Raw genomic sequence first — 12549 nt, forward strand, 5'->3', positions numbered from 1 at the left:
ACAGTATCTGTAGAAAAAACTCGTTCTTTACTTTCCAAAAGTCCCTTTAACACTGGAGTGATGATGTCTCCCGGCTGACCTGTGCACCTTCTGCTCTTCCAGACTAGGAAACAGGCGCCTGTAGCGCAGGCGGCCACCAACGGCACGGCTAGACCGGGAGGCGGAGAGGCGCCTGCCAGTGGCGGCGCCGGAGGCGGCGGTGAGGGCGAAGGCGGCCCCCAGAAGCCGCCCCCGGCGTCCGAGCGGCTGAGCCCTCGGGTGCGTCCGCACCTCTACGAGCTGCACCTGAAGCCATACCTGGGGGAGGGCACCAACTTCACCTTCATAGGTCACGTCGCCATCACCATCAGCGTCGACGAAGGCACCAGCGCAGACACCGTCGTCTTCCACTCCAAGCAACTCAACATCTCTGCCGAAGAGGTCGCCATCACAGTCGACAACACCAAGTAGGTCGACACTTTATGTATCTGTAAGGGGCGGTCGGAAAGTTTCCCGTAGAAGGCCGCGCAGTCCAGAACCATTACGCCTATCAGTCTAACAAGGGAACTTCCCCATCGCACCCCCCTCAGATTTAGTTATAAGTTGACACATTGGATAGGCCTTAAAAAACTGAACACAGATCAATCGAGAAAACAGGAAGAAGTTGTGTGGAACTTTGAAAAAAATAAACAAAATATACAAACCGAGTAGTCCGTGCGGAACATAGGACACATCAAGGGTAGTACGAGCTCAGGAGCGCCGTGGTCCCGTGGTTAGCGTGAGCTGCTGCGGAACGAGAGGTCGTTGGTTCAAATCTTCCCTCGAGTGAAAAGTTTAATTTCTTATTTTCAGTTTATGTGACAAACTTATGTTTTCATCACTTTTTTGGGAGTGATTATCACATCCACAAGAAAACCTAAATCGGGCAAAGTAGAAGAATCTTTTTAACCATTCGCCAGGTGTACAAGTTAGGTGGTTCGACAACATATTCGTCATGTGACGCACATGCCGTCACCAGTGTCGTATAGAATATATCAGACGTGTTTTCCTGTGGATGAATCGGTTGACCTATGACCCTGCGATCAAATGTTTTCGGTTCCCATTGGAGAGGCACGTCCTTTCGTCTACTAATCGCACGGTTTTTCGGTGCGGTCCCAAAACACAGACACTAAACTTATTACAGTGAACAGAGACGTCAATGAACGAACGGACAGATCACAAGTTTGCGAAAATAAATTGAAAGTAAACTTTTCACTCGAGGGAAGACTTGAACCAAGGAATCTCTCGTTCCGCAGCTGCTTACGCTAACCACAGGACCACGGCGCTCGTGAGTTCTTACTATCCTTGATGTTGCCTGTCTTTCGCATGGACTACTCAGTTTGTGTATTTTGCTTATTTTTTTCATAGTTCCACACAACTTCTTCCTGTTTTCTCGATTGACCTGTGTTCAGTATTTCAAGGCCTATCCACTATGCCAACTTACAACTAAATCTGAGGGGGGTGCGATGGGGAGGTTCCCTTCTAAGACGCTGTAATCATTGAGGCAGTCATCCAACGGACGCACCAAGCTGATGATACCCGTTTCTTAAAACACAGTGCCTTGCTGCGTGAAGAAGTCCGTAACTGCCTGCTGCACTTCCCCGTCCGACAAAAATCGTCGACTCTCGAAGACGTTTTTTAATGGAACGAAAGTGTGACAATCGTGTTGGTAGATCAGAACTACAGGGTCGGTGCTCTACATCTACATGGCTACTCTGCAATTCACACTTAAATGCCTGGCAGAGGGTTCATCGAACCACTTTCATACTACATCTCTACCATTCCACTCTCGAATGGCGCGTGGGAAAAAGGAACAGCTAAATCTTTCCGTTCGAGCTCTGATTTCTCTTATTTTCAATATTTTAAACATAGCTGCACAACGACAACGGTTTCACGTAATAAAATTATAAACAAAAATGGTTCAAATGGCTCTGAGCACTATGGGACTTAACATCTGTGGTCATGAGTCCCCTAGAACTTAGAACTACTTAAACCTAACTAACCTAAGGACATCACACACATCCATGCGCGAGGCAGGATTCGAACCTGCGACCGTAGCAGTCGCGCGGTTCCGGACTGAGCGCCTAGAACCGCTAGACCACCGCGGCCGGCAAAATTATAAACAGCCGACCTGATGCAATGGATAAAGAAATTCTTTGCCTAGGTTTCGACAAATATACATTTGTCTTCTTCAGAAGGTAACAATTTTACATTAGTAAGGACTAATCGCCGATGGTACATAGTCCTTACTAATGTAAAATTGTTACCTTCTGAAGAAGACAAATTTATATTTTTCGAAACCTAGGTAAAGAATTTCTTTATCCATTGCAACTGGTCGGATGTTTATAATTTTATTCTCTTATTTTGTTATGATGATCATTTCTCCCTACGTAGGTGGGTGTCAACAGAATATTTTCGCATTCGGAAGAGAAAGTTGGTGATTGAAATTTCGTAAATAGATCTCGCCGCATGACTGCCACCCCAACTCGCATATCATATCAGAGACACTCTCACCCCTATTTTGCGATAACATGAAACGATCTGCCCTTTGCGCGATTTCGATGTCCTCCGTCAATCCTACCTGGTAAGGATCCCATACCGCGCAGCAATATTCCAGCAGAGGACGGACAAGTGTAATGTAGGCTGTCTCTTTCGTGGGTTTGTCGCATCTTCTAAGTGTTCTGCCAACAAAACGCAGTCTTTGTTTCGCCTTCCCCACAATATTATCTATGTGGTCTTTCCAATTTAAGTTGCTCGTAATTGTAGTACATAGGTATTTAGTCGAATTGACAGCCCTTAGATTTGTGCGATTTATCGTATACCCAAAATTTATCGGATTTCTTTTACTACCCATGTCGATGACCTCGCACTTTTCTTTGTTTATTGCCAATTGCCACTTTTCGCACCATACATAAATTCTCTCTAGGTCAATTTGTAAATGGAATTGATCGTCTGATGATTTTACTAAACGGTAAATTACAGCGTCATCTGCAAACAATCTTAGGGGGCTGCTCAGATTATCACCTAGATGATTTATGTAAATCAGGAACAGCAGAGGGCTTATGACACTACCTTGCGGAACGCCAGATGTCACTTCTGTTCTACTCGATGATTTACCGTCTATCATTACGGAGTGTGACCTCTCTGAGAGGAAATCACGAATCCAGTCACACAACTGAGACGGTACTCCATATGCACGCAATTTGATTAATAGTCGCTTGTGAGGAACGGTATCTAAAGCCTTCTGGACATCTAGGAATATGGAATCGATCTCAGATCCCTTGTCGACAGCACTCATTACTTCATGGGAATAAAGAGCTAGCTGTGTTGCACAAGAACGATATTTTCTAATTCCGTGTTGGGTTATGTATCAATAAGTCATTTTCTTCAAGGTGATTCATAATGTTACAGTATATGCTCCAAAATCCTATTGCAAATTGAGGTCAGTGATATGGATCTGTAATTCAGTGGGTTACTCCTATTACCTTTCTTGAATATTGGTGTGACCTGTGCTACTTTGCAGTCTTTGCATACTCTGAAAGGAACCTGATTAGTGTACCAACTGGACCGGAAGACTTGCCTTTCTTAAGTGATTTGAGTTGTTTCGCAACACCTAAGATATCTACTTTAATGTCACTCATGCTAACAGCTGTTCCGGTTTCGAATTCTGGAATATTTACTTCGTCTCCTTTGGTGAGAAATTCCGAATAAATGTATTTAGTAACTCCCACTTCAGTTGGTGTAACTTTTGCGTTTCGACGTTTGCGACATTGGGGTATGTGTACACATGAAGCAGCTGCATTCTCTAATGGATGTCAACCGGTATTGGCCGTCGCCAGCCAGAAGAAAACAATAACAGCATTTTTTCTCTTGTCTGAACGCATTTGGTAATAACGTCGCCAGGCACGAATCCCACACTGATTCCTTGCCTACATGTTGGTGCTTATATATCCGCATAGGAGTTGCGCTACGTTGTATACACGCTGCAGTAACACCCACATATGGAATCTTTTTCATCACTCCTTATACACTGAGGAGCCAAAGAAACCGGTAAACCTGCCTAATATCCTGTAGGGACCCCGCAAACATGCAGAAGTATAGCAAAACGGCGTGGCATGGATTCGACTAACGTCTGAAGTAGTGCTGGAGGGAACTGACACCATGAATCCTGCAGAGCTGTCAGTAAATCCGTAAGAGTAAGAGGGGGTGGAGATCTCTTCTGAACAGAACGTTGCAAGGAATCCCAGATGTGTTCAATAACGTTCATGTCTGGGAGTTTGGTGGCCAGCGGAAGTGTTTAAACTTAGAAGAGTGTTCCTGGAGCCACTCTGTAGCAATTCTGGGCGTGTGGAGTGTCGCATTGCCCTCCTGCAATTGCCCAAGTACGTTGGAATGCACAATGGACATGAATTGACGCAGGTGATCAGACAGGATGCTTACGTACGTGTCACCTACGAGAGTCGTATCAAGACGTATCAGGGGTCCCATATCACTTCATCTACACACGCTCCACGCCATTACAGAGCCTCCACCAGCTTGAACCGTCCCCTGCCGACATGCAGGGTCCATGGATTCTTGAGGTTGTCTCCGTACCCGTACGCGTTCATTCGCTCGATGCAGTTTGAAACGAGACTCGTCTGACCAGGCAACATGTTTACAGTCATCAACAGTCCAATGTCGCTGTTGGCCGGCCCAGGCGAGGCCTAAAGCTTTGTGACGTGCAGTCACCAGTGTTAAACGAGTGCGCCTTCGGCTCCGAAAACCCATATCGATGATTTCCAGAATGAGATTTTCACTCTGCAGCGGAGTGTGCGCTGATATGAAACTTCCTGGCAGATTAAAACTGTGTGCCCGACCGAGACTCGAACTCGGGACCTTTGCCTTTTCGCGGGCAAGTGATCTACCATCTGAGCTACCGAAGCACGACTCACGCCCGGTACTCACAGCTTTACTTCTGCCAGTACCTCGTCTCCTACCTTCCAAACTTTACAGAAGCTCTCCTGCGAACCTTGCAGAACTAGTACTCCTGAAAGAAAGGATATTGCGGAGACATGGCTTAGCCACAGCCTGTGCGCACACTCCGCTGCAGAGTGAAAATCTCATTCTGGAAACATCCCCCAGGCTGTGGCTAAGCCATGTCTCCGCAATATCCTTTCTTTCAGGAGTACTAGTTCTGCAAGGTTCGCAGGAGAGCTTCTGTAAAGTTTGGAAGGTAGGAGACGAGGTACTGGCAGAAGTAAAGCTGTGAGTACCGGGCGTGAGTCGTGCTTCGGTAGCTCAGATGGTAGAGCACTTGGCCGCGAAAGGCAAAGGTCCCGAGTTCGAGTCTCGGTCGGGCACACAGTTTTAATCTGCCAGGAAGTTTCATATCGATGATGTTTCGTTGCGGCGACTTGTGCGTCGTTGGGGATGACATAATGAAGATTAGGACAACACCCAGTCCCTGAGCGGAGAAAATCTCCGACCCAGCCGGGAATCGATCCCGGACACTTAGGACTGACATTCGGTCGCGCAGACCACTCAGCTACCGGGGGCGGACGATGTTTCGTTGAATACTTCTCACGCTGACGCTTGTTGCTGACCCAGCATTGTAATCGGCAACAGTTTGCGGAAGAGTTGCACGTCCGTCACGTTGAACGGTTCTCTTCAGTCGTCTTTGGTCCCATTCTTGCAGGCTCCATTTCCGGCGGCAGCGATGTCGGAGATACAATGTTTTACTGGATTCCTGATACTGACGATACACTCGTGAAATGGTCGTACGGGAAAATCCCCACTTCATCGCTACCTCGGAGGTGCTGTGTCCCATCGCTCGTGCACCAACCACAACATCGCGTTCAAACTCACGTAAATCTTCATATTTTGCCATTGTAGCAGCAGTAACCGATCTAACAACCGCGCCAGACACTTGTCTTATATAGGCGTTGCCGACCGCAGCGCCGTATTCTGCCTGTTTACATGTCTCTGTTGGAATACGCATACCTGTACCATTTTATTTGGCGCTTCATTGTGCCTCTATGCTTCGTAAGGCATTTTAAGGTGTGTAGCAGAGGGTACTTCCGTTCCACTATCTGATACACAAGTCCCTGCTTACGTACGTGTCACCTATCAGAATCGAATCTACAGCTGTATGTTTTACCTTGCCAGGCTACAAGCTTCACTTTATTAGTATTTGTACTTTTTATGTCTGTTTTAAGTATGGATCCAATTCAACGTATAGTATGTCAGTACATGTTTTATTGTCAGACGCTCGTTTTGCCATGGGAAATAATTTTAATTAATGACTACGCATACCGCACTTTAACCATTACATTTGCGATACTGGTTAATCATGTACACTAGCTATAGTGCCCTCTGCTGGCATCAGTTTCCTTGTATAAATACCAGACGCGTTCTGATCATCACCAGCACTTATTATGTACCTACACGTTTAGATTGACGTTGATACTACATCAGAATATTTTATGGTATGTATGGCTGGTATACATGGCTGTCAATCATGTAACCACTTTTTATGTTTCTTATGTAGTACCAGGACTTAGTTGGTTACACAGTATTTTTGTTTGTAACAGACGTCAAGATGACACTAGCCGAAACCAGTAATAGTGAAATGTAAAAATTTGTGTGATCAGGACGGACCTGTAAAATAAAGAAAAATACATGATGACGGACTCATTTTCAGACTTTATCTTCAATTGAACTGCGTTAGTTGTCCAACACAAGATATTCCCTAGACCTCCGATACAAATGTTTGACGTCAGAATCTTGATAGTACTAGCTACTGTTGTGGATTGCATGGGCACCACTAACAGGAACTTGCTACAGTCGTCTACCACAAGAAGCCAACGATAATTCCACAAGGGACCTGCAAAGTCTGTAAGTAGAAGCTGTTGTGACTTGGCAAGCCAGCCAAGCCACTAGGAGATAGCCGAAAGGCACGCGTTTAAGCTCACGCAGGCTGGCGTGAGGTCTGGAACAGTTAAGGGAATTTATAGTAGCAAAGAACGTAAGTAACTACTGGAATACTTAACTTTAATTCATAATTGGTGAACATCGGTCTGACGGTACATGTATCACAAGATAAGTAGCAAATGATAATGGCGCCTTGCTAGGTCGTAGCAAATGACGTAGCTGAAGGCTATGCTAACTATCGTCTCGGCAAATGAGAGCGTAATTTGTCAGTGAACCCTCGCTAGCAAAGTCGGCTGTACAACTGGGGCGAGTGCTAGGAAGTCCCTCTAGACCTGCCGTGTGGCGGCGCTCGGTCTGCAATCACTGACAGTGGCGACACGCGGGTCCGACGTATACTAACGGACCGCGGCCGATTTAAAGGCTACCACCTAGCAAGTGTGGTGTCTGGCGGTGACACCACAGAAGCTACCAAGGGGTGCTGGGCCGGGGTCAGTTAAAGAATTTGTGTGCTGCAGCAGCCTGATGTTCCGCACATGTCGGACGTTGCAATGCGAATTGTTCGATTTGCCATCCCATGTGCAGTGGTGTCGGGTGAGACGCTTAGTGTGCACAACGCCCCAATGTCCTTGATCGAGAAGGCGAAAAATCCGTGTACAGCGCCCCAATGCCCTTGATGGACAAGGCGAAGAATCTCTCCCTGAAGCAAACGTGGCACTATCACATTGATGTCCATATGTAATAGGATAACCCTTGCTGGACATATAAGTGGTGGCGAAGAGCAAAATAACGGCTTACCGAATCGCTAATCTGCTTGGGTGACTGTGGCTAACTGGTGCTGAGGTACTGCAACAGAATCACGAGATTGGAGTCCACAGCCGTTGCTCTAGCAATTCAGCTGTGCTCGATGAGATTGTCAAAGTGTTTCATTGTTTTGGGCAAGTGGAAGCACGTGTCCTCTGAAATCGGTGCCAACTGGGAGGCGAGAAAGTATGTCTGCATTCAAATGCTTGACTGTCGTATACAGTTTTGTACTGGTAGCCAACACTTCAACTTTTACGAGTGCACGGAAGGAGCGGCTTGGAAGTGTTGAACAATGAGGTGAGAGGTTTGTGGTCAGTCATCTAGTAAAATTTTCTGCCATATAAGTATTCGTGGAATTTGGTCACCCCATATATGACAGCAAGAGCTTCCTTCTCAAATTTGCAGGCAGTTTTGTTGACGAGTTTGGATGCGAAGGGGATTGGCGTGTCCCAGTCCTTTGTGCAGAACAGCGCCAATACCGTAAGAGGGATTGGCTGGGCGGGACCACAATACATCAAACAACCATTGGTCAGTAAAATATCTTTCAGTTTCTAAAATGCGACGTGACACTCCTTGGTCCACTCGATCGGAAAGTTCTTTCGTTGAGGATGATGCAGAGGAGCTGCAATCTGTGCAGCATTCAGAATGAACCCAATGTAATTAGTCAATTTATGTTCCTAGGAGCTCAGAGGTCCTCGTATGGCGGGTAAGTGGGACTGAAAAGGGTTGATGTCTTGGCTGTTGATGTTGTTGTTGTTGTTGTGGTCTTCAGTCCTGAGACTGGTTTGATGCAGCTCTCCCTGCTACTCTATCCTGTGCAAGCTTCTTCATCTCCCAGTACCTACTGCAATCTACATCCTTCTGAATCTGCTTAGTGTATTCATCTCTCGGTCTCCCTCTACGATTTTTACCCTCCACGCTGCCCTCCAATACTAAATTGGTGAGCCCTTGATGCCTCAGAACATGTCCTACCAACCAGTCCCTTTTTCTAGTCAAGTTGTGCCACAAACTCCTCCAGAATTCTATTCAATACTTCCTCATAAGTTATGTGATCTACCCATCTAATCTTCAGCATTCTTCTGTAGCACCACATTTCGAATGCCTCTATTCTCTTCTTGTCCAAACTATTTATCGTCCATGTTTCACTTCCATACATGGCTACACTCCATACAAATACTTTCAGAAATGACTTCCTGACACTTAAATCTATACTCGATGTTAACAAATTTCTCTTCTTCAGAAAAGCTTTCCTTGCCATTGCCAGTCTACATTTTATATCCTCTCTACTTTGACCATCATCAGTTATTTTGCTCCCCAAATAGCAAAACTCCTTTACTACTTTAAGTGTCTCATTTCGTAATCTAATTCCCTCAGCATCACCCGACTTAATTCGACTACATTCCATTATCCACGTTTTGCTTTTGTTGATGTTCATCTTATATCCTCCTTTCAAGACACTGTTCATTCCATTCAACTGCTCTTCCAAGTCCTTTGCTGTCTCTGACAGAATTACAATGTCATCGGCGAACCTCAAAGTTTTTATTTCTTCTCCATGGATTTTAATACCTACTCCGAATTTTTCTTTTCTTTACTGCTTGCTCAATATACAGATTGAACAACATCGGGGAGAGGCTACAACCCTGTCTTACTCCCTTCCCAACCACTGCTTCCCTTTCATGTCCCTCGACTCTTATAACTGCCATCTGGTTTCTGTACAAATTGTAAATAGCCTTTCGCTGCCTGTATTTTACCCTTGCCACCTTTAGAATTTGGAAGAGAGTATTCCAGTCAACATTGTCAAAAGCTTTCTCTAAGTCTACAAATGCTAGAAACGTAGGTTTGCCTTTCCTTAATCTTTCTTCTAAGATAAGTCGTAAGGTCAGTATTGCCTCACGTGTTCCAGTGTTTCTACGGAATCCAAACTGATCTTCCCCGAGGTTGGCTTCTACTAGTTTTTCCATTCGTCTGTAAAGAATTCGTGTTAGTATTGATCGTGTGTCCTAAATATTCACAGTCTGGAAGGAGGAACATTTTTCTTTATTACCCTTTAATCCAGCCTTTGAGACCACTTTAAACAGTTTCCTGGGATTATTCGGAGTAAAATCGAAAATTACTACGTCGTCCAAATACTTATAACAAGAAGGAACTATAGCCGTCAACTGTAACAAGTACTGTTGAAAAATTGCATGTGCGGATTCACTGCCGAAGGGAAATTTGAAAAACTTAAACAACCCCATGTGTGAGTTGATCACAGGAGTTTGTTGTGAGTGTTCATACATTTACATCTACATGGGTACTCTGCAATTCACACTGAAGTTCCTGGCAGAGGGTTCATCGAACCATTTTCACACTACTTCTCTACCATTCCACTCTCGAATGGCGCGTGGGGAAAAATGAACGCCTAAATCTTTACTTTCGAGCTCTGATTTCTTATATTTTATTATCATGATCATTTCTCCCTACGTAGGTGGGTGCCAACAAAATATTTTCGCATTCGGAAGAGGGAAGTTGGTGACTGAAGTTTTGTAAATGTATCTCGCCGCAAAGAAAACCGCCTTGGTTTCGTTGACTGCCACCCCAACTCGCGTATCATATCAGTGACACTCTCACCCCTATTGCGCGATAACACGAAACGAGCTGCCCTACTTTGCACTATATCCATGTCCTTCAATCCTACCTGATAAGGATCCCTCACCGCGCAGCAATATTCCAGCAGAGGACGGACAAGTGTAATGTGTACGCCGTCTCTTTATTGGGTTTGTCGCATCTTCTAAGTGTTCTGCCAACAAAGCGCAGTCTTAGTTTCGCCTTCCCCACAATATTATCTGTATGGTCTTTCCAATATAAGTTGCTCGTAATTGTAATTTCCAGGTATTTAGTCGAATTGACAGCCCTTAGATTTGTGCGATTTATCGTATCCAAGGGAAGCTCCAAATCGCGAAGATCATTGTGGGAAAATAAGCGACCTGTATCAAATTTGTCCATAGGTTTTTCAGGATGTGGCGTAGGGAAAAAGTCAATTACAGCCTGTGGATTTACTGTTGCCTTGAAATCTTCGCAAGCCGGCCGAAGTGGCCGTGCGGTTAAAGGCGCTGCAGTCTGGAACCGCAAGACCGCTACGGTCGCAGGTTCGAATCCTGCCTCGGGCATGGATGTTTGTGATGTCCTTAGGTTAGTTAGGTTTAACTAGTTCTAAGTTCTATGGGACTAATGGCCTCAGCAGTTGAGTCCCATAGTGCTCAGAGCCATTTGAACCATTTGAAATCTTCGCACAAGTGTAATCTGTTTGAAGGTTTCTTTATAATTGCCAAAGGTGATGGTCATAGACTGCCTGCTACAGGGGAAACCACACCATTGTCCTGAGAACGTAAGGGTTCTTGTGCCACCTGATTACTGACAGCGTGAGGGACCGGCTGTGCGCTGCAAAACTGCGGTTGTGCATTGTCTTCTATGATAATGCGATCTTTAAAATTATGAGCTTTAGATCATCTTGAAAAATGTCACGAAATCCATCACAAAGTTGAGCTACGCTATCTGTAGGCACAAAAGAGTTTACTGAGAGAACATTGTCTTGAATTTGCAAACCAATCAAAAGAATCCGTGCTAAAAATGTATTCACTGTCACGTGAGCACAGCACTGTGAATGAAATTTTTTTATAATGAGGCGGAGAGTGGCTGGTAGGTTGCAGATAACTAGCACAGGAATGCCATGGCCACAGTAGCCAGAAAGAGATGCCTGTCGATAACGTAGCTTGCGCTTGACAAACCGTTTGTAAATACTTCCTGCAGCAAGGTCACAGGCGAAGCAGTGTTCAACTTCATGCATATTTTGCGATTGGGAATCTGAAGAATAACAATTTATTTTCCTGAAGCTGAGGACTAGAATCGTGGGACTTATTCGCTATTGCACTTGATTTGATCTGTGTTACACGAAAGTCATTACTGGCCTGGAAGAAACTGCATTGATATCCATTGACTTGAGACTTTCGAGAACTTGCAAAGGCGTGTTGGACTTCTGTTTTTGCAGACAGACAGCTTAAACGTGACCGTCTTTGCCACAGTGATAGCACCTAGCGTCACGGCAAGGACATGCATGTCGCTTGTGGGCTGTAAAACAGCAAAGAAAAGATGTAACACCACTAGTTTGCTGCCTAGCACAAAGTCTGTTTGTGTTTCCGCCCTGGCTGAGACTTCACGCGTTGCGGCGCACGATCCGTGATCACAACCTGTTTATTACTACTACTTCGTATTGCACATGGTAGTGGTGATGATTGTATGGCACTAATGGCTGGGGAAATGCATCTGGGGAAACTCGTCCGCCGAGCCGCAAGTCTTTTCAGGTGACGCCACAGTGGGCGCCTTGCGTGTCGATGATGATGAAATTGTGGTGGGGACAACATAACACGCAGTCCCCCAGCGAAGAAAATCTCCGACCCAGTCGAGAGTCGGGGAATTGAATCCGTGCCCGCTGCATGGGAGTTAGACGCGCTGACCACTCGGCTAAGGATGCGGATTCCATATTGCAAATACAAGGGTTGGAGCTTTAATAGTGGCAACTATTTATTTACAGCACGTACAAAATAGTCACCGGCATTGTGTATAACCCGTTGCCAGCAATGTGGAAGTCGTAGGATACTCTTAGCAGTGCCAGTTGTGTTGACAGTTCGAGCGGGGCGGTCTATTGCCCGACGAATTTGTAACAGTTCTCAAGCGAATGCCGTGAAGTGTTTCCTTCAGTTTAGAAATCGAGTTGAACTTACGAGGGCTCAAGTGAGGGGAGTGCAGTAGACGGTATAGCACTTAGCAGGCCCATGAGTCCAA

The 12549-nt window shown here is 45.5% G+C and overlaps 1 protein-coding gene across 1 annotated transcript in view; it reads left to right on the forward strand.

Moving 5' to 3' along the window:
• Positions 1-12549, forward strand: part of LOC124718692 (aminopeptidase N-like) — a 214701-nt gene that overhangs the window by 14696 nt on the left and 187456 nt on the right. The window contains exon 2 of the mRNA XM_047244315.1: positions 103-446. Within this exon, the coding sequence (XP_047100271.1) occupies positions 103-446 (344 nt within the window). The remainder of the gene's footprint in view (positions 1-102; positions 447-12549) is intronic.

Source organism: Schistocerca piceifrons, chromosome 10 (genome assembly GCF_021461385.2).
Source record: "Schistocerca piceifrons isolate TAMUIC-IGC-003096 chromosome 10, iqSchPice1.1, whole genome shotgun sequence".
Taxonomy (NCBI): Eukaryota; Metazoa; Arthropoda; class Insecta; order Orthoptera; family Acrididae; genus Schistocerca; species Schistocerca piceifrons.